At 40.1% G+C, this 21517-nt stretch overlaps 1 protein-coding gene across 2 annotated transcripts in view; it reads left to right on the forward strand.

Moving 5' to 3' along the window:
* The first annotated feature begins 2962 nt into the window (after positions 1 to 2962).
* EPRS1 (glutamyl-prolyl-tRNA synthetase 1) overlaps positions 2963 to 21517 on the forward strand; it is a 43009-nt gene continuing 24454 nt past the window's right edge. Inside the window, exons 1-12 of one of the 2 annotated variants that reach the window (XM_054712913.1) lie at positions 2963 to 3120; positions 5232 to 5316; positions 6148 to 6247; positions 7029 to 7185; positions 8492 to 8631; positions 9070 to 9164; positions 12306 to 12432; positions 13135 to 13327; positions 14659 to 14830; positions 16117 to 16350; positions 16979 to 17063; positions 17495 to 17554. In XM_054712913.1, coding sequence (XP_054568888.1) covers positions 3075 to 3120; positions 5232 to 5316; positions 6148 to 6247; positions 7029 to 7185; positions 8492 to 8631; positions 9070 to 9164; positions 12306 to 12432; positions 13135 to 13327; positions 14659 to 14830; positions 16117 to 16350; positions 16979 to 17063; positions 17495 to 17554 — 1494 coding nt within the window. In that variant the 5' untranslated portion in view covers positions 2963 to 3074. The remainder of the gene's footprint in view (positions 3121 to 5231; positions 5317 to 6147; positions 6248 to 7028; positions 7186 to 8491; positions 8632 to 9069; positions 9165 to 12305; positions 12433 to 13134; positions 13328 to 14658; positions 14831 to 16116; positions 16351 to 16978; positions 17064 to 17494; positions 17555 to 21517) is intronic. The other variant, XM_054712914.1, reaches the window with a different exon arrangement.

Raw genomic sequence — 21517 nt, forward strand, 5'->3', positions numbered from 1 at the left:
TTTATCTTCTTTCCCTTAAGTGTCAACATTCCCACTAAAATCAGGAATTAGATAAAAATGTTCTTGTTCAACATCATTGTGCCTCTTATTCAACATTATACTGAATTCCTAGACAAGGAAAAAGATGACCTATAAGGGATACAAATTTTGGATAGAATCCAGCCAGTGTGGCTCAGTGGTTGAGCATCCACCAATGAACCATGCCTGAGTTGTTGGCTCAGTCCCCAGTAGGGGGCATGCAGAAGGCAGCTGATCAATGATTCTCTCTCATCATTGATGTTCCTATCTCTCCCTCTCCCTCTCTGAAATCAATAAAAAAATATTTTTAAAAATGTGTTGGATAGAAGGAAAAAATTACCCAGAAAGTGCAACCTAACTAGAACTCTTGGAACTAATTAATAAAAGCATCCAACAAGATCACTATCACTAGCACTCTTACTGGTATGCCTTGCTTTCCTGAAAGCAGGTTTCTATTTGTGTACCACAGCTCTGAACTAATTTTTTTGGCATGCTTTCTACAAGTCATTTTTTATTGATGACATCCATTTTCTTGATTCCATTCTCTCAAAAATCAACAATGATAGATGACTTGGATGCACTGAGTGATAGAGGTGGAAATAAATGATCTCAAAAGTTAAAACTTAGCAATGATATTCAAAATGAGAAAATTAGTTCTATTAAATCCAGTATGGACCAAGACAAGGGTAAATGAATACATGCAATGTCTTCCATTAGATAACTGGAGAACGGGGACCTCTGGGGACTTGTTTACAATCTTGACGTGAGTCGACACTTTACTGTAGCTGTAAAGAGTGAATGTGGTGCCTTAATGGCATTGTAATGGGCAACATTACGAGTGTGCTTCTGCCAGCCCTCAGCCCCCATCACACCACACCCGGAACATTTTGCTTAGCTCTGAGTATCACATTTCAAAAGGCACATTGACTCACAGGAGTATATTTGGAAAAGGGCAGCTGGAATAGATTGAAACTCTCATTTGAAGGATTGTTGAATGGACTGGAGACATCTGACCTAGGGAGCAAAAGCATGGGAGACAGGACAGCCTTTGACATAGGAGTGTCAGATGGGGGCTCCAGACCTGTTCTGGAGAGCCTGAGAGGAAAGTGGACAGAGGTATGAAAAAGCATTCTTAGGTTCATAGTAATAGGTATTTAGAAACAGCGGGTCCTGTCTTGGGCAGCATTAAGTTCCTCAGCACAAAGGGAGGTAGAAAGATGAAGTTTCGTGTGCACAGAATGACCTAGAGAACTTCATAAAATGAGATTATGGATCCTATCCCTAGAATTCTGATAGGAAGGTAAGGGGAGGGTGGAGAGGGAGGAGTCTTGTCCTGATGCAGGCGCTTTATCTACTCTGGAGGCTGGCTATAAAGAGGCAGCCACCTTCGATGGTGGGTTGGGACAGATAGAAATAACTCCTCTATAGCTGCATTGAGTCCCACAGTTAAGCAGCACTATAGTAAAAACAGGGGTGTCTTTAGGAGGTTAAAAGAAAGTGGGGGTGGTGATGAGGTTGAGATGATTTTTGCAATCAATCCTCAGCCCCTTGAGCTTGACTACCAGCCCCTGAAGTGTGTGTGGTCTCTCTCTCACACTCTCACACACACACACACACACACACTCATTACTGAGGACTTAAGACCAGGAAACAGATGACCCTCTGAAAGGCTAGGGCAGTTCAGGCAAACAACACCAAGACAAATTGGGACAGGGGCTTTTAGTAGTAATGCCTTTTGTCAATAAATCCTTTAAAATTTTTTTCATTTTCAATTACAGATTACATTTATTATTATTTTGTGTTAGTTTCAGATATACAGCGAAGTAGTTAGACAATCCCCCTGGTATTTCCAGTATCGAACTGGCACCATACATAATGATTACCATATTATTGACTATATTCCCTATGCTGTACTTTAATCCCCATGAACTATTTTGTAACTATCAGTCTGTACCTCTCAACCCTTTCACCTTTTTCACCCAGTCCAATAAATCCTTTTTTTTATAACTATTACTTTCAAGTACGAAAAGAACTATTGAAAATGCATTCTCCTTTTGAACAAAAAACGGAGGAAACACGAGATAAGTTCCCGCATCCAGTGTCACCACAGCTGTGGGCTTGGTGTGTGCGCCCAGGACTTGTTCTGTGTTCACATACACGCAGTAGGTACGGGCTGTCACTACTTGAGCCAATTCGGCAGAGACAGGGTTGACTCATATCTGAGCGTTTATTCCAATAATGCCGGCAGCATGGGAAAACAGCAGGTCACCCACAGAAATCTGCTCTGCAGTCCCCCATAAGCCAGCTGCTTGTATAGGGTAGGACCAAGATTACATGGGGAAGTAGGGAGTACAGGCCTGGAAAGGTAGGCAATGCAGGCTGGGTGGGACTCCATTGTTTGGGCAACAAGGTGGTTCATCTTTCCATGATAATAGGAAGTTCTTGAATGAGAATGGACCACATTCCAAAGTTGACTCTCAGGTGCAAGGTTGACTCCTAGGTGCAAGGTGACTCCCTGGTCCCAGGAGCATACAACCCCTAGCCAGGTTAGAATGCCCTTTCTTTAACCAGCCCCAGGCAATCATGGTAACAGAGCATGATTAATATTTCCCATAACCGTAGCTAGTCCCCAATATTCTACTTTTGCTCCTAACACTCAGGACAATAAACACCACCATTTGTTTATTTCACGTTGTACTACTTCACGTGAACTTGGCCTCGCCACCTGCTTTCCTTGCTTTACGGAATGTCGTAAATGCCGTGGCTTCAGCGTCTTTCCCATGGCAACCAGGAAGGCCACGTAGGCCCTGGGGGTCCCTAGATGCGGGGGGGCGGGGCGAGGGGAAGGGGACGGGCTTTGGGACGCAGAGGGCGCGCGGCGATGACGTAAGCAGCGTGCGCCAGGACGCGGCGGCCACGGCGCAGGGGCGGGGCGAGAGCTGCGGCTGCGTCAGGCGTGCGCACACCTTGCGGCTGCTCCCCGTCGGCGCGTCCGTCCCGAGTGGATTCGGCAGCCAGGCAGGCGCAGTAACAGGTGGACCCGCAGACCCACGGCGATGGCGACGCTGTGTCTGACCGTGAATTCAGGGGACCCTCCTCTGGGTAAGGGCCCGAGGCCCCGGCCGGGGCGGGTTGCATCAGCCGGGGAGGGTGCGGGGCGGGAAGGTCGCCGCGCCGGGCTGCGCAGTGGCTATCCTGGCCCCGGAGGCCAGGCCTCCCCCCCCACACACACCCCCACACCCCTGAGCTCGGAGTCGGCTCCGCGCCCCTCGCCTCTGCCTCGGCGGGTGGACCCGCTCCTGAAGCCAGTTCTCTCGGGCGCGGAGGGCGACGCTGGGCTCAGCCCGGGACCTTCTCTCGGTCCGGGGGACCACTTCCAGCCGACTCCCTCCCTCTTTGAAGCGGTTGTCCCCGGAGAACCGAGAGCTGCTCGCAGGAATAACATTTCAAAACTTCAAACCCCATTATTCCCTCCCTCCCCCCCCACCGTTTTTAGACTTTTCCCCCCAGGAGTCTCTCTATCATCTCTCCTTTCCTCGCTTCCTCCTGAAAAGCTCTTCAATCCACTGGCTTTGACTTTTCTTTACTTTTCGTTGGGTTCAAAGGGACCGGGGCAGACGATCAAAGCAGCATTTACAGATTCGACGGAGGTTGCACTTATTTTTTAATTGGAGGTGACGGGGTCATGCCTGGAGCACCCCAGCACCCTGCGGGCTGGCGGGGTTGCTTGGCTCCTCGCCCTGTAGATGGAGGAAATCAGGAGCTGTCATCTTCCTGATAAGCCTTAAGTTCAGTCTGGAATTGCATTTTTGTGGAGAGAGAGCTTAGAATTTCTGCTTTAATTACTTTGGGAAAGTTGCACAAAATAATTTAGTTTCTTGATCTCGTATTTGTTAATGCCTATAGATAGTATAGACACATGGGCACTTTGCTAATGTTTAAGAAGCCCAGATCCTTAAAAAAAAAAATATATATATATAAATATATATATATTTATAGATATATATTATTGATTTCAGAGAGGGAGGTAGAGAGAGAGAGAGATAGAAACATCAATGATGAGAGAGAAGCATTGATCCGCTGCCTCCTGCACATCTCCCACTGGGGATGAACCTGCATATGCCCTGACCCGGAACCTAACCGTGACCTCCTGGTTCCTAGGTCCACACTCAACCATTGAGTCATGCCCGCGGGCCAGATCTTTGGATACAGTCGGCCACAAAGGGCTAACGAAGTATGCATTACATTTTCACTGTTGGTTGTGGTCTGAGTGGACTGTAATAAAAACCACAATTGAAAAGCCATTTTAAACATTCTTTTTTAAAATGCTATTGTTTTAGCATGTTGGTTCCAGTCATTATGGGCTAACCTCACACAGATCAATGCACTCTGAAAGAAATGGGTTTGATTCCCGAGCTGAAAAGTACCAAGCAGTGTGGTCTCACGGTTGAGAACAAAGACGGTGGTTCCTGGAGACCTGAGTCCAATCTTGGCCGCCACTTGCTCATGGTGGGAGCATGGCAAGTCCCTGGTTTGGCTGCCCCCACAGTTTCCTTGAGGAAGGAGGAATGCTATCTTCCACATGGGATTGGTTGCCAGATCTAAGGGACAAAGGATTAATGAGTCAATTTAGTAAACTTTCACATGTGTTGAGAGGCAGATGACACCGTGTTTTAGATTTTGAATTCTGGACTGCTTTAGACCTGCATTCACATACCAACAGCCACATATTTAGCCAAGGACTTTGGGCTAGAACTCCTCCAAGCCTCAGTTTCCTCTCCTGTAATATGGAGGTAAAAGGTGTCTATCTCTTAAGGTTACTACAAAGATTAAAAATTTTAAAGTCTGTAAAACATTTAGCACAGTGCCTACCACATGGTAATCACTCAAATATTATTAACAATAGCTTTTCTATAAAGCACTATTCCAATTTGTTCTTGCCTCCTGAAGGAGGGAAAGATTAATTGCAGCATTCCTAACTGGAAGCTGAGCATCTTCGAAAGCAGTTGGACTGTGCCAGGGAATGGTTTCTGATTTGTTTTTTTCTCCAAAACCAGAAGATTAGTACTTTCTGTTTATAGACTCCTAGGAAAAAAGATGATCCTTTTCGAGACTTAATATTGGTGTGTTAAGTCATCTTTATTGCTTTATGATTCAGGTTTTAAATACTAGTGTATTTATGAAGAGAAATCTTTTCATCTTGTTATTTTTAGGTGCTTTGCTGGCAGTAGAACATGTGAAAGACAACGTCAGCATTTTTGTGGAAGAAGGGAAAGAGAATATTCTTCGTGTGTCTGAGTAAGTGCTTTTATATCTTTGTTTTCAGTACTCAACAGCATTTTAAAAACACTCAGGATTAGATGTTGTAGCTTGTTTTACTTGCTAATTGGTAGATGGTCCCTAGAAAGAAGAATGCTTTTCTTCATTCTAAAAGAACTCTGTTTAGAGACTTATATTTATAATCTGTTTGAAAGAAAGTAAAAATATAGAGAAAGATATATATATATTTATATATATGTAGATTTTATTTTTTTAATTAAAAAATCATGGTTGAAAGTATCTATAAGGATTTAAAATTCCATTATAATTTATTCTGATGGGAAATTATAAGAATTTAAAGTCAATGGTAATAGGAAATAAATTTAGTAAGAATTATTTTATTGTCTCTTCTCATCTTTTTTTCTTTATGGTTTTGGATCTTTTAAAATACTTCTTAAAAACAATTTTGATGGGGTTTGATCTTCTATCTTTACCTGAAAGTTGATAGAACTAGCTTCTCTCTGAGAATCTATCCTTGACTTTGTTACTTTGATTTATTTTAAACCAGTTATTCTCAATATTCCAATTATATTTTCATATTTGCACCACTGGATAGACATATAGAAACTAATAGGAGGAGGATGCATCATATAGATAATCTACCATGGAGTCAGTTGTTGGATTCAGCTGAAGATTTCAGAACAAATTGGAATCTGATAGAAACGGAGTAAAGAACAAATTACATTTTTTGGCTGTAGTAGAAAATACCTGGTAAATGGGAGATTTCTAGCTTTATATTTCTTCATAAGTCTCATGAGTCTTACTAATTTGCTAGAGCCCGTAATATTTTGTCTCATGCTTATGTTCTAGAAATGTGGTCTTCACGGACATCAATTCCATTCTTCGATACTTGGCTAGAGTGGCAATGACGGCCAGGCTCTACGGCTCTAACCTGATGGAACACACTGAGGTGCGGAATGAACATTTTCCTGGTGTGATTAGTTTTGATTTATGCTTCTGCTCTTTTGAGAACTTCATTTTACCATTGGCTTATGTACCCTCCTTCTATTTAAGGCTATTGGCAGAGTGTTAGTTATAGACCAAGTTAAGGAATTCTGAGCCCATTTTTATTTTCAGAAAAAAACTTAGCTCCTAACTTGGAACATTTAATCCCATAGTTGGGTCATTGAGTGCTTTTTTCCTCTTCCTAGATTCCTAGAATTTCGTAGCTGGGTGTGACCGTGTCGATCATTTTATGCAATTCCCTTACTTTACAGATGAGGCATCAGGCCTAGAAAAGTTCAAGTTAAGTTTTCCCACGGTCACACACGTAGGTTGGACCCCATTTTCCTTTCTAAGTATATACCTTATTAATTACAGCTCTTACTATTCTAATTCTTATAAAATTCAGAATACAAAGAATAGTTTCCAAGTGTTTACTTTTAAACCCTGCAAGTGGATGAGTCTGTTTCGTCTAGCTACCTATTGGGTCCAATCAGTTGGTTATTCTTTTCTGCTGCCAGTTCTATCTTTTTCTTTTTCTTCCCTGAAAGTGCCCCTTAATGTCCTGCAGAAAAAATAACATAGAAAAATAACCACAAAACGTGTTTGTAAACGGCAATTAAATCCACATAATGGTAAATTCTGTCACTTAAAAGAAAGGCATGGTTCTAACTGAGGTTGTTTGTTTGTTTGTTTGTTTGTTTTTATTAAAACCTAAATTCCAGGATGCATTTCTTTTATGTTCACAGATTGATCACTGGTTGGAGTTTAGTGCCACCAAATTGTCTTCATGTAATTTGTTCCCTTCTGCCATCAATGAGCTCAATCATTGCCTGTCTCTGAGGACATACTTGGTTGGAAACTCCTTGAGCTTAGCTGATTTATGTGTTTGGGCCACCCTGAAAGGTATCAATAATTCTCCTTGAAGAATGTCGTGTTTTAATTAATGTTTTGCTGGATAAGAAGTACACGTGCTTCTCTGTATTTGAATAAACATCCATTTATCTGTCTATCGGCAGACACTTAGGACTTTCTTACAAAGAAATTACCACCCCGGCTATTTTATCCCTGTCCGGTTACAGGGTTTCCATATCTGTGCCCCTGGGGGTCATCTCTCTCACTACCTCAGATCCCCTCTTGCCTCTGGAGTTGGCCTTATTCCTGCTAAAGATGCCCTCATCCCATTTATGTTAGACCTCTCCTTTCTCAGCCGTTACTGTACTCCCAAGTACTGTTGTCTAATTGCTCAGTAGGAGTGTGAGTGAGGGGGTGAGCTGGAGCTGTCTGTCCCTCATGTGACTAGTTTGCAACAGGTAAGGATATAGGATTGAGGAGCGGTACAAAGGGGACCTGAATTTTGTTAATTTACTTTCTGTAAAAACAAACCTGAAGGAAATAATGCCATAGTATTTTATTATTCTTTGGATTTGGGTTATGTGAGGTTTTAAAAATATTTTCTATTCATTTTTGTGGCTTAAACTTTTCTCCAAATTAAATTGTTGTTACAATAACCAACATAAACTGAAGGCCTTTTCTAATAAGACCTTTTCATCTATAGGTTTGTCATGACATTTTTGTGTATATTGATTTTTGACTTAATGTTTATGAAAGAAAGATATCTTAAGGATATAACTTTGTGATGTTAAAGTTAAATAAATTTCCTTCAGTACCTGTTTTTAATATTATATCTGAAGGAATGACAGCTCATTTCTTGATCTTAATTTTTATTTTGATCTCTAGTTGACTTCCTTAAAGCTTTTCCTTAATGATGAAATGTAGCAACAAGGGCCTTACAGTGGGCGTGAGGCAGTGGTGAGGGCACGATTTACTATTGATTTCAGTGACTTGAATTGAAAACATTTTTCTGTTAGGAAAGCGGGGGGAGGAAGAGAGAGATACAGATTGCCTCCTGCATGCGCACGGACAGTTCATGACCTTGACCAGAATCGAACCCCTGACCCTTCATTCCATGGGCTGATGCTCTAACCACCAAGCAAAACTGGTCAGGGCCTGAAAAAGTATTCTTAATTAACTTCTGTGAATTCTGTAAAGTATATAAAGTTTTGGAAAACAATTCCGTGTATACCCTGATTTCATTCGTTTTAGAAGCACAGCTCTGAGCCATCTCCTTTCCTTAAATTAACCCCGACTAGAGCTTTGCTCTTGAAGTTGCAGACTTACTGAATGATGTTAAAACTATGTTTGCTGACAGGAAACGTGGCCTGGCAGGAGCAGCTGCAGCAGAACAGCGCTCCGGTTCATGTAAAGCGCTGGTTTGGCTTTCTCGAAGCCCAGCAGGCCTTCCAGTCAGTGGGTACCAAGTGGAATGTCTCCGCCACCAAAGCTAAAGGGGTAAGCCTGTTTCACTTGTACAGTGCTGACGTCTTTGCTGTCAGAGACCCCAGATCGGAAAAGAAAGTCCTTCCTAGTCATAGTTCATTTCTTTTCATGAATAAAAAAGGTCATCTTGGACGAATCTGCCATTGTAAGTCTTGCTTGCCTCTGCAGCTGGTTAACTACATACAGCCACCATCTACATAATTCTAGGTCTAAACGATGATGATCATCTAGCGTGTGTCCCTCAGGAATTTCAGACTCCAAGTTACTTTTAGGTATACCATCTTTTCTTCCTCCCAGATCTCCTCTTTGGTTTTTGAACCACTGACCATCGAGTGCTGGGTTTCTGCAGAGCCTTCTTGTCATTTTGGGCGTGGGGGGGGGGCGAGTATTTGTTGAATTAATATATTCCTAAACACTTAACCATATAACTCTTTTGTTGTTTGTTTTCAGGCACCTCAGAAAAAGCCAGATGTTGGGAAGTTTGTTGAGCTTCCAGGTGCTGAGATGGGAAAGGTTACTGTCAGATTTCCTCCAGAGGCTAGTGGGTAAGAAAATAAAACTTAAAATTATAATAGTGGAAAATCTTTAGATAGTTCTACAGTATTTTTTAACATGAATAGGTTAATATAGAAGAAAAGATTTTAATTGTGGGAGTTAAAATTTTAAGTATTTTAATCCTTTTTAAATTATTGACAGTTAATGTATTAAATTTATAGTTTTAAGTTTATTAATTCCAGGAGAGAAACAGTGTTTGTGTTTTACCCCAGCCAGAATTTTAATTATGATAGAAAAATCTCCATAAGTAGAAAGGCTTAAGTTTTACTTACATTTTGAGATTTTTAGGTTTTCATTTAATAAAGACTTATATTTGTGTCATTAGTAGTAGAAGTTATGGTAGAATTCTTTTCAGTTACTTTTTTCCCCAAATAAAGGAAGGGAGGGGGGTCCTAAAAATTATTAACGGGTTTCTCCATCCTTTTCACTCTTGGCGCCCACAGACGCTAATAAGAGGTGGCTAGCTCATTAGGAAAAAGACTGTTGTGGCTGGAGGTCAGCAGCCTGGAGCTGCTTCGGGCCTTGCCCAGCATCCCTAAGCCTGGGGGAGTCTCGGCTTTCACACACCTGTCAGCCTCTGGGAGCACAGGAGACAAGCTTTGTAACGGAGCCCTTCACTGATACTAATATGATTCAGTGCCTCTTGTTAAAGCAGTTAGCCACGGAGCTTAGCCATTAGGACGGTATTATACACATTTTATAAATGAGATGATTATTTTTCCCCAAAGCATTTTATTTAATTTCAGGTTTTGTATTGTATAGCCAAATTCTTCCCAATATGTGGCGAATGGGATGTGTAGACAATTGAAAGTGGCAGATACACAGTTTTTTCGCCATTTATTCTTAATAGTTCTTCACAAACTATTTCATAAGTGCCATTAACGGCAAAGCCAGTTTTAGAATCCCCCGTTTTCTGTCTGCTTTTCTAAGTTTGCTGATTTAGGTGATGAAATAATGGGTGGGTAGAGGAGATGAAAGAGAAATAATGATTCTGGAAAATTCACAGGCTAAATCATTAAGTGATTGATTGGTAGTCGACTGGGTGGAATCAGTCACCATTACCTATCTTACATGGTTTAATTCCCAGGGAGCCTACCCCATTTTCTGCTCCTGTGGCCCTGGGGTGAGAGGTCATGGCTGTCCTGTTGGGTAGTGACTTCTGTGATTTGATAAAACCCACTTTCATAGTAGTAGTTGTTTATAGCGATGCCATTTGAACATTTGTCCTTTTTGAATCTTTTTATATTTTCTGTCACTTGGAGTAACGAGTTCCTCATTAGTTCTAAATTATGTCAGTGTCAGAGCATGGTCTTATCTGAAGACAGTTTTGGGATTTGGGAATATAAATCAATGTTCAGGTTGTCCATATTTTTTATCATATTTTCTTACATTGCTAAAGAATTCTTTAATTATTTTTTAATCACTTTTTGGTCTTGCATGAAAGGCCAGAAGGCTTGACTCTCGCCCTTTATTCTTATTCTTAGCAGACATGATATATTCCTTTTTTGTGCAAATGCTACTGAGCACTTTACATATAGTAATTTATCTAATCCTAATAAGCCTGTGAGAAAGGCACTGCTAGTATCTCCATTTTACAAATGCTTTCCGAGGCTGATTCATATGATGTTTTAGTAACTTGCCAGCTCAAACCTGCACTTTAAGTCCCTGTGACTTAAAATTATATGCCTGTGTCTGTCACGTGTGGCAGGAGCCCAATCCAGCATCAGTACTAACACAGCATGAATCGTATTTTCTTCAGCTATTCTAATACAGGTTGTCTCTTGGGAATGAATGTTTTACAGTCCTGTTAGCTTTCTTGAGGTTTGAATTGTTAGAACTGCACACATTATTTCAGAGTCAGAAATATCTTAAAGTTTAAGATAGTGGTTTGATTTTATCACTTCTCCTAAATTAATCCCTGTGTGTATTGCCTAACACATTAACTGCCAGAAGCAAGTAGTCAGTGATTATTAATCTTTTTTTCCTTAACAATGGGGGGGGGTAACATGTTATGGGTTTGATGCTTTCAGTGGGAACTGAACACAGTATTTCTGTTTGTTTCTTGAAACTCGGTTCTCTATTTTATTTTCAATGAATTTTTTATTTTAGAATAGTTCTAAATTTACAGGAATGTTGCAAAAAAAGTACAAAAAGTTCCCTTACACCCTGCACCTAGTTTTCCCCTAATGTTAATGCCTTACATCACTGTTGTACCTTTGCCACAACTAATGAGCCAGTATTGATACATTATTATCATCTAAACTCCGTATCTTTTTTAAATTTTATCAGTGTTTTCCTAGTGTTCTTTTTCTGTTCTAGAATATCATCTGGGATACCGTTTACAGCCCTTTATTTTATGCAGAAAGTTTTGAATAACCCTAAATGTATTGCATTGTACTTGTCTACATTAACCTGTGCATATAAACTCTTAAAATGGAATCATTGATCTAGAATGTTATATGAATTTCTAAAAAGGGTTGATTTTAAAAATGATATAGGGACATATAGAGTTCTGTATTTTTTTCTTCCTTGTTGATATTAACCAAGATCAGAGGTGTGTGTGACAGTAGGTGACTGTAGAACAATGTGACTGCAGCTACCTTTATCAATTGAAACTAGTAAAAAGGAGAGAGAGCCGATTAAAGTTCCATGCTTCATGCCTTGTTTGCTGGCAGATAAATTATGTTTTCAACAGCAATAGTGGAGGTATTTCTTTTCACTCACTTCATTGATAGAGGAGGGTGTTGATGTGTGTGCCATTATCAACATTGCCTCTATTTATTTTATATCTTATAATTGTCAGCTGACCTTAGGAGCAGTCATGTTTGCATAGACTGTGGTTTACGGAGTGAGACCTTAGTACTGGATGAGACCCTTAGTGAGAGTCCTTTTGTAAAGAACTTGGTGAGCTTTTACATATGAAATGATTTCTTAAGGTAAATGTGGAAGTCTGTTTTTCTTCCTGTCAAGGTCAGAGTTCCTATCCCAGTACCTTGTGTTCGAAAAGCAAATGCGGCTGGAATACCAGCTAGAAGCAGTTTTGTTTAGTTCTCATCTCCTCAGAAAGGTTAAGTGTAAGTCTTCAGTCAAGACGTGTTAATGAGTGTCTCTGTGAAATGTTTTTGTTTTAGTTACTTACACATTGGGCATGCCAAAGCTGCTCTTCTCAACCAGCACTACCAGGTTAACTTTAAAGGGAAACTGATCATGAGATTCGATGACACAAATCCTGAAAAAGAAAAGGAAGATTTTGAGAAGGTAATTAAAGGTGTAGTGATAACCCTTTGTCAGAAAAGTTAATTTCAAATTAGACGGTGACCTGATACCTTCATGGTACGTGAGTTAAATAGAAACTTAATTCCTGACACTAAATTAAGTTTGTTCTCATAGACGCTTTTTTCCTTCATCTGTGTATTCTGTCTCAGACCTAAGACCTGAGCTCCGATACCAAAACCTTCAATTTATTTGTTCTTCCTCGATTGTTGTAGAATTTACCTAAGTACTCTCTTTTCCTATAAGTACTAATTTCTTAAATGAATGGGTAACTAGAGGCAGGTTTCCTTTCTGTCATAAAATTTTAAGTGTATGGCTGAAACACACACCGACTATGTATCAGGGAATGGGAAGGTCTCCTCACCTCTCATATCATTTTTATCCAGAAGCACTGCAAGGTGTGCAGAGAGGGCACGTAATTGTCAGAACGGCCTTTTGTAATAACCAGCTTTTCCAGAGTAAATGGAAAGCTCCATCAGGAGGCCACTTTCTCAGCTGACCGTTCAGAAGTTAGTAGAATGAGTCTCTTTTTTTTTTTCTGATCTAATACAACTTCCACAACCATTTTCAGGCTAAATAAGATTGATGGTGTGTTATTACATTTTGCCCAAATACAGTATCAAGGAATGAAAAGACACAAGGAAATGTGCAAGATAAACTGATGGTGACTTGGGGTTCCCGTTGCAGGTTATCCTGGAAGATGTTGCGATGTTGCATATCGAACCAGACCAGTTTACGTACACCTCGGATCATTTTGAAACTATAATGAAATACGCCGAGAAGCTAATTCAGGAAGGGAAGGCTTATGTGGATGATACTCCTGCCGAGCGGATGAAAGCCGAGCGAGAGCAGAGGACAGAATCCAAACACAGAAACAACTGTAAGGCACTGTCAGTGTTTTATGATGTTCTTGTGCTTTGCGCCTTTAGTAGAACGTGGTTTCTTTTCTGTGAAAGACGCTGGTTTGAAACACATTTGGGAACATGATTCATGCATTAGTTCATCTCTCACCAATCTTTTTGCTTTCTCTGTCATCTTTATCTTATTTTGGAAGCATCACTACTGTGCGTGAGGTACGCGTGCCCTTTGCATCTCACGTACTACGTGTAGCCTTGTGCACCTCATTCATTCTATTTGAGTGATTCCTTCTGTGGCATTTCTGTATTTTCCTCAGTTGAAATGCTTAGCCTTTGTAAAGTGTTGGGTGATAATGTTATTCATGCCTTAAACCTTTCAGCACGTGGGTAAATGTGAACATAATATATAATCTTGGTGTTGCGCTAAAACTCTGAAATAGCACTTGACAAATAGGCACATCTTTCTTATTACTTGTCCTCGGGCTTCAGAATTGGCCTATATTCATTCTGTAATTATGTTGCCAGAACTCCCACACTATTATAGTTAAATCTTGAATGTCACATTTGGGAAGTAAAGTCAAATAGTTATAGAGGTCTTTTATCAAAAGTTATAGAAGTCTTTTTTCTTTTGAAGCTTTTCTCAGTTACCAACTGGACTTTTAGACCGTTGGGAGCAGGTCACGTGTCCACCGTATTTCAGTAGTTTCCACAGAGAATCATTGTTTAACGGGTCTTTTTATCCAAAAGGTTTCGATATTCTGACATAGGTAAGACCATAGTCACTTGGGATGCAGCATTCTTTTTCTAGGGTTAAACTTGTACCGCTATCTGTTTTCTATCATCTCATTTTCTCGGATCCAAGGGTATCCTGCTTCCCACTGGAATGACGGAGGGATTTTCAGGGAGTCCCCAGGCTCAGGCTCTCAGCCCAAGCCTGGTCTCCAGATGGGCCCCATGGACCGGGCCAGACCAGGCTGTCCCTGGGCAGTAGGTGACAACGTAACAGTGCTTCCACTTCAAAGGCACAGGGTTAATTGGAGGGGGACACGCCTGTTGGGTCATGATGGGAAATGCGGATGAGAGAAACCTCCAGGCCTCATGCTTGTCCTAGCCTTCATCAGTGCTACACGTAGAATGTTTGACTTCTAAAAGTTGTTTATAGAGGACATTTTCTAAAAAAAACACCTGTGCATTTACTTTTGGTACCAGATATTGGAACTATTAACGTACTTTTAAATTGCTGATAATATAAAACCAGAGCATGAACACTTATATAAAATTACAGGACTCTTAAGTTTGAATTCAACTCGATTAGTAATATGCTAGATAAACTAATACAACTCTCATTTTACAGCTGTTGAGAAGAATCTGCAAATGTGGGAAGAAATGAAAAAAGGGAGCCCGTTTGGTCAGACCTGTTGTTTGCGAGCAAAGATTGACATGAACAGTAACAATGGGTGCATGAGGGACCCGACACTGTACCGCTGCAAAATTCAGCCTCACCCGAGGACTGGAAATCGATACAAGTAAGGTGATCGCCTGCCAGGCTCTGCTCTGATGCTCCCTGTAAACTCAAGAGTCGATAGAGAAGAGAATAGTGATGATTCCTGATCTTTGTTCATCGTGGATGAACTGGGCTTGTGTAAAGCAGGCAGCCTCTCAGCAAACACTCACCAGTTAAGGTTCCACATTATTTCTAAGATGCCTTGTATCTATAAAAGTCCTCGAGGCTGCCTGCAGTTGCTTTGTAATGTATTGATTAGATACACTGTGGTATCTATTTTTTATTTCTCTTTAGATGAAGATACTAGGCATAAATTCATTCATAAATGTGATGGAATTGAAAATTTACAGAAATAGGAACAGTAAAAGAAAGGATCATGTGTTTTTAGTTTCTATTAGTTTTCTGTGTGGGTTTTCAGATTAATAGAATTTTTTCTTTCAAAGGTTCCTCCTTCATTAGTTTACTTCATAAAGTAATCATAGGATATGTTTTCTTATACTTTGAAGAAGCCTACTGCATACTCATACTGACTGATAACTTGAAGAGATTGTTGAATACAATGATTACCTGGTTAGTTAGTGTGACTTTAAGTAAACTTGAGCGGTGTTGATGTGTGGGTCCTTGTTTTACTAAGCAGATGCTTGGAACACACTTGGAAAAGTGAGTTTGCATCCCCATTTTCAGTATCAAATAATTGTGAAGCCTAATGCAGGAGCATCTTCAAGAAGCTGTATCTTAAAAATTAGGAGCCATAACGCAGTAATACGTTTTTTAAAATTCAAATTAAAACTGCGTATGTGCTGTGTACATTTTTTTAGGCCGAAATTTATTTTAGGTGTATTCAATCTTAAATGGAATTTTAATTTACCTAATTTTTTTTCCCTCTTATCTCTTCTTGAATGCAGTTATTACAAAAGTAATTTAGTTTACTTGAGTGTGAGATTAGTAAGCTATTGAAAAGCTAAATTCCCTCCAAATGATTATATCTTGCTTCCTACCATGATGTACATTGGTCATTACAGAAATATGGTTGTACAGTTGGCTGTGCCAATACCCGATTGTCTATTAAATTACAAATTTGCTTTTTTGTTTGAATATTGAGTGGGTAACCAATTCATTATTCTCAAAATCTAATAATGTTTTGATATACTTTGATTATTAATAGTCATAAAATACGTTGGGTTTTAAGACCTTCCTAACTTGTAAAGACTATGTTTTAAATTAGTATTGCTGCTTATAATGCCTAATCTAAGACAGAAAGGCTAAAATGCTTCTTGTTGATTTGTTAAATATTCCCTTTTCCCCTAGCGTTTATCCGACATACGATTTTGCCTGCCCTATAGTGGACAGCGTCGAAGGGGTTACCCATGCCCTGAGAACAACAGAATACCATGACCGAGATGAGCAGTTTTATTGGTTTATTGAAGCCTTAGGCATAAGAAAACCGTACATTTGGGAATACAGTCGGCTGAATCTCAACAACACAGTGCTGTCCAAGAGAAAACTCACGTGGTTTGTGAACGAAGGACTGGTGGATGGATGGTATGTTTACTGTTGCCTTGAATGGGGGGGAAGACAGGGCGTGGTATCTCAGCGACTTTTTAACAGCTGTGCGGCTGGGAGGGCTGGGAGGAGGTGGAATGCGAGGCCTGTAGGGTTTCTGTCCTTGTCTTCGTTTGCTCCAGTGCATCAGGTCCCCCTTCCCCTTTGTTTCAATGCCACAAACATAGAGCACTTTGTGGGCCATGGTGCGTGGGAATGAAAAGCACATGGGGGTACATCCCCTGCAGATCTCAGCGTTTCATAACAAAGTACTTGTGAGTCTGGTCCTTCACAGACCTGGTCTCCTGGTCGTATGTACAGCAGGGACCTTGAATGTTTGTGAAGTAAAAAGCACCTACTGTTTAATGCCCGGATTTTCTGTAGTTGAAGGTGTCACCCTGTGTCTTTCTTCAAATGTACTTGTACTATTTCCAGTAGTTGAGTGTTGAGCAGCTTTCCTCTTCCATGCATGTGGGCTCTGGGTTGTGTTCTGCCCAATTATTACAACCACCTCTCAGTCCAAATATTTAACAAGCTGAATATAGTATTACTCGTTAAGGTATTTTGTACTCTCTGCATCTACACATTAAAAAAATCTCACTGATACTGAAAAATATCTGTTTCCCAGGGATGACCCCAGATTTCCCACGGTTCGTGGTGTGCTGAGAAGAGGGATGACAGTTGAGGGACTGAAACAGTTTATTGCTGCTCAGGTGAGTGATGGTTCCTTTCCCAGATTGTCTGCTTGACTTTTCAAGGGTCTGTTAATACCTCCTTGGTCTTTACTATTTCTATTCTTTCTATTCCTTCTTTGTTCCTTATAATGCAAGGGCAGAATGTTTTTTTTAAAAAGAGTATGTTTAGTACTGTTTATACTCTGAGAATGGGAAACAGAATGTCCTAAACTCCTAAGCCGAGGTTGGACAAAGGCAGCTGGAGTATTTTTACCCAGTGCAGTATGTGACTGTTGACTCTACCTATTGAAGGTACCAGATTAGCTTGTACATAATAAGTTTATATTCCAACAAAAATAAACTTGCAAGTAGTTATTGGGCTTATTTTTTCTAACATGCACAACTAAAGTTAAAGGGAATATTTTAATTACCTCTTGTCCTTTAAGTCATTTTATTACTGTTTTTTCTAGGGTTCCTCTCGTTCAGTTGTGAACATGGAATGGGACAAAATTTGGGCATTTAACAAAAAGGTAAATGTTCTGACTCTTAAGCCTCTTTTCTTATGCCTAACTCCTACCTGTAGAATTCATTAGCATCTCATGGTAGAGACAGTTTTGTGAAGAATATTATCATTTTTGCAGACTTACAGGAAAATAGAATGTTTTCCTTTTTTAAAAATGTAAAGAGCGTTAAGCCTATTAACTGTACCAAACAGTGATTCAAGCAAGCAAACTTGGAGTGATGGGGAACAGTAACGGTTTTTCCTTAAATCGTTTATGAACACTCTGCATTCATTTTTCTGCTTTCAAGCTGCGAACTCTCTGTAAGAAGGTATTAATGCTTTTATTCGCCTTACTTAGCACAAAGCTTCTAGCATATCTTATAACCTGAGCTGTTGTACAGCTTTGAAGCACAATCACGTTTACGTAAGACTTGTTTATACAAACCCATTGAAAATGCACTATTCCTAGTTTTAAAAAACGTGGCCAAGGGAAGATTTGACTCTTCCACTGTTCCCTTGTGACCTGAGAGAACAGAGTTTTAAAGTTACAGATTCCATTGAGTTGTATTAACTATGATTCCCGTGTCTTACTGAATGTAGCTTTTAAAAAAGCGTTTCTTAAAAGAACTCAAATGAGGAATACTGCATATTGGCACTGTTAATAATACTAATTGGAAGCAGATGCTTGGACACTATAATAAGGCAAATCATTGAAGTGCTGTGTTTTAGACTGTGGTTTCTGTGATTGTGTTCTGTAAACTCTTTCGTGTTGCTGCTTGATTTGCTGATGCCTGGCCTCAAGACGTAGCTGCTTGTCTTGCATGTGTCTTGAATTTATTTTATTTAGTCTTTTGTGTTCAGTCAGTTTTTTGATCCATAAAGGAGTGATTAATTGGTTCTTTCTGTTGCTGCAGTTACTAATAATAAATAAAGTAGAATTTATAGGCAAAGTTAACATTGATGTACTTTTTATTAATAGTCCAAATTTTAAAGGTTTTAAGTCTTAATAAAGTTACAGATGTATACTTTGTTAGAATATATGACATGCATTTCACTATAGTCATACAATTCTGTATATTCCTCTGTCTTCCTTCCATTTTCTGTCCCTGGAAAAATCACTTTCAGCTCCTTCAATAACTCTTTTGGTATTTATTGCCCGTTTCTCTAAATGATGTCTGTTGCTCCTTCTGGACTTTTTAGTTCTGGGCCTCATCAGTTGACTTCCCACCATGCAAGAGGAGGTCTCTTTCTTTTTCTCGTAACTTTGTTGGTGTTCTTGTAGCTGATTGTTTTGGTCGTAGTGTGTCCACCGCCTTCCCGTGTTTGTTGAGTGTTCTAATTCTGTCCAGACTGCATAAATTGTCTCACTTTCCTACCCAAGTGTTTGCACGCCTCAGGTACCCTTCAGCTTCAAGTTCCACCTGGAGACATCTCTGCCCCAGCCTCGGTGCTGCTGGGCCTGCTCCCTACCCCCATCAGGCTTCCTCCTCTCCCTGCAGTTCCCTTCGCTTTTGTTCATTGGTGGATCGTCTGCTTCGTGGATCTTCCTTCTCTTTTACCTCAGTAGCTCCCTGAGAAGGGGGCCTGGGATGAAGGTTTTTGAGACCTTGTCTGTGGCCTATGTGTTCGCTTTGAAATTTCACGATGATGTGCTGTGGTTTGGGTCTGTTTTATTCATATCCATGGGAAGAATATAGGGCTTCCAGTCTGTAAACTTGATCCTTCAGTTTTGGGAAATATTCTCGAATTCATTCTTTCCTTCCTTCTCTCCCCCCCGCCACCCCCCAGTAAGTTTTCTTCTCTCTGGAGCAAATGCTGGGCCTCCTGGACTGGTCCTCTGATTCTATTTTCTATCTCTCCATTTGGCTCTACTTTCCGGGAGATCTATTCAATCATCCTTTCATTGATCCCCAGTAGGGGCGTGCAGGAGGTAGTGGGTTGATGTTTCTCTCCCTCTAAAAATCATTTAAAAATAATAAAACTAAGAAATTATTTTCAGAATACTATTATGCTTTAAGCATAATAGTTGTTCATTATGTTCTCATAGTTCCAAGATTTCTCTTCTGGATTTTCAAAATAACTTCCCCCTTCATGGTTTTATTTATTTATTTATTTACTTATTTATTTATTTATAGAAACATCAATGATGAGAGAGAATCATTGCCTCCTGCACGCCCCTATTGGGGATTGAGTCCGCAACCTGGGCTTGTGCCCTTGTCCAGAATTGAACCCGGGACCCTTTAGTCTGCAGGCCGACACTCAATCCACTGAGCCATACCAGCTAGGGCTAATAGTATTTTTTTACTTAGAGCATTTGTTTCTTCCAGGTTATTTATTTTGGTTTTTCGTTGATATTAAAGGCATTTTTTCAGATGTCTGGTTAGCACTGGTTATCTGCTCAAGTTTAATATGGGAGATTAAAAGAGTGATTGGAGGCCTTAAGAGTAAGCGTTGGGCTTGCCCAGCCCGTGTTGCTCAGTGGTTGAACATCATCAATACATGCACTGAGAGGTCACTAGTTCGATTCCCGGTCAGGGCACATGCCTGAGTTGGCTCGATCCCCAGTAGGAGGTGTGCAGGAGGCAGCCAATCGAGATATTTCTCTCTCATCCATCTTTCTATCTCTCTATCCGTTTCCCTTCCTCTCTCTTTCAAAATCAATAAAAACATATTTAAAAAAAAATAGATTTCCACACTTCAGATCCTTAGAATCATAGTCCTTTATGCTTAAATGGCCTGAAAAATCTGTGCTAGCCAAAGCCTAAAGGGTATTATAGCTCGTTAGTGTGAGAGCCTTCTGCTCTTCGTCAGTTGAGAAAACAGCTGCAGGAGACAGAAGTTTCTCCGGTTGGTTTTAGCTTTAAAACAATTGTATCTCACTGTCTTAAACACGGAACCAAGTGGTCACAAGTTAAGTCTTTGATCATATAAGAACCCTTAACTAGGAAGAATGACCCGTAAGTCTCCAGGAAGGCGAGGCTGAAGCTGTCAACCTAGAGAGGCTGGTGCTGAGTTGGTACGGGGGAAGGAGAAGCAGACAAGGGAAATTAACTAGCTTTTCATAGTTTTGTGAGTGACCCTCTGAGAATGGTTTCTTCTCTGAGTTTATTCAGTTTCCACAATGTCATGTTTTCAGAATACTTTTAAAGCAAAACAAAAAAACGAACAAAAAATGAGTAAAAAAGCAGTCATAGCCACTATTTCCTGCATCCTTCAAATGGGAAGAAATAATTTCTATTCCTTTTAGATACATTTGCTTCTACCTACATTTTTCTTCCATGTGCTTCGTTTGGTGTTTTAAACACTGCTTTTGTGATTGGTCATCATGGAAAATTTTAACTTGAGCAGTGAAGTGAGAAAAGTACATCGGACCCGAAGGCCATGCTCCTGCTGTGTTGGAGGGAGAGTAGGTTAGAACACAGTGACGAGGACAAGTCATTCAGTTAATCTGCAAATATTTATTGATTCCCTGTATGTGCCAGGCCCTTGCTAGGACTGGGAATACAGTGGCCCCTGTATATAGAGCATGCAGACACGTAGACATATTTTGTTTATATTTTTAACCTACAGAATTGCCTTATTATAGTGACCTAATGCTATTCTGCTTTTCATGGTGATGCATTACCTAAACCGGATTATAGGAAATTATACTAAGACACATATTTATATTCCTTCAAAATGGACTTTTCCAACAATACAGAATTGAAGATCATATCTACCTGTAGGATTAATATATAATCCCACGGGATAATCTTTCCTTATCTTCTAATTGCAGAGTTAAAAATTATTTTTTAACTCTGCAATTAGATCTGATTATTCAACTAGGTGAACAGTGGCATATGATATATCATGTATCACACACTACAGTTAGCTTAAACGTGAAGTTCACTGAATGTTTTAAAATGTGGCTCAGTTGGTTGGGCTTTCTCCTGTGCACAGAAAGGTTTCGGGTCTGATTCCAAGTCAGGGCACATGTCCAGGATGCTGGCTC

This window comes from Eptesicus fuscus, chromosome 24, assembly GCF_027574615.1.
Source record: "Eptesicus fuscus isolate TK198812 chromosome 24, DD_ASM_mEF_20220401, whole genome shotgun sequence".
NCBI lineage: Eukaryota > Metazoa > Chordata > Mammalia > Chiroptera > Vespertilionidae > Eptesicus > Eptesicus fuscus.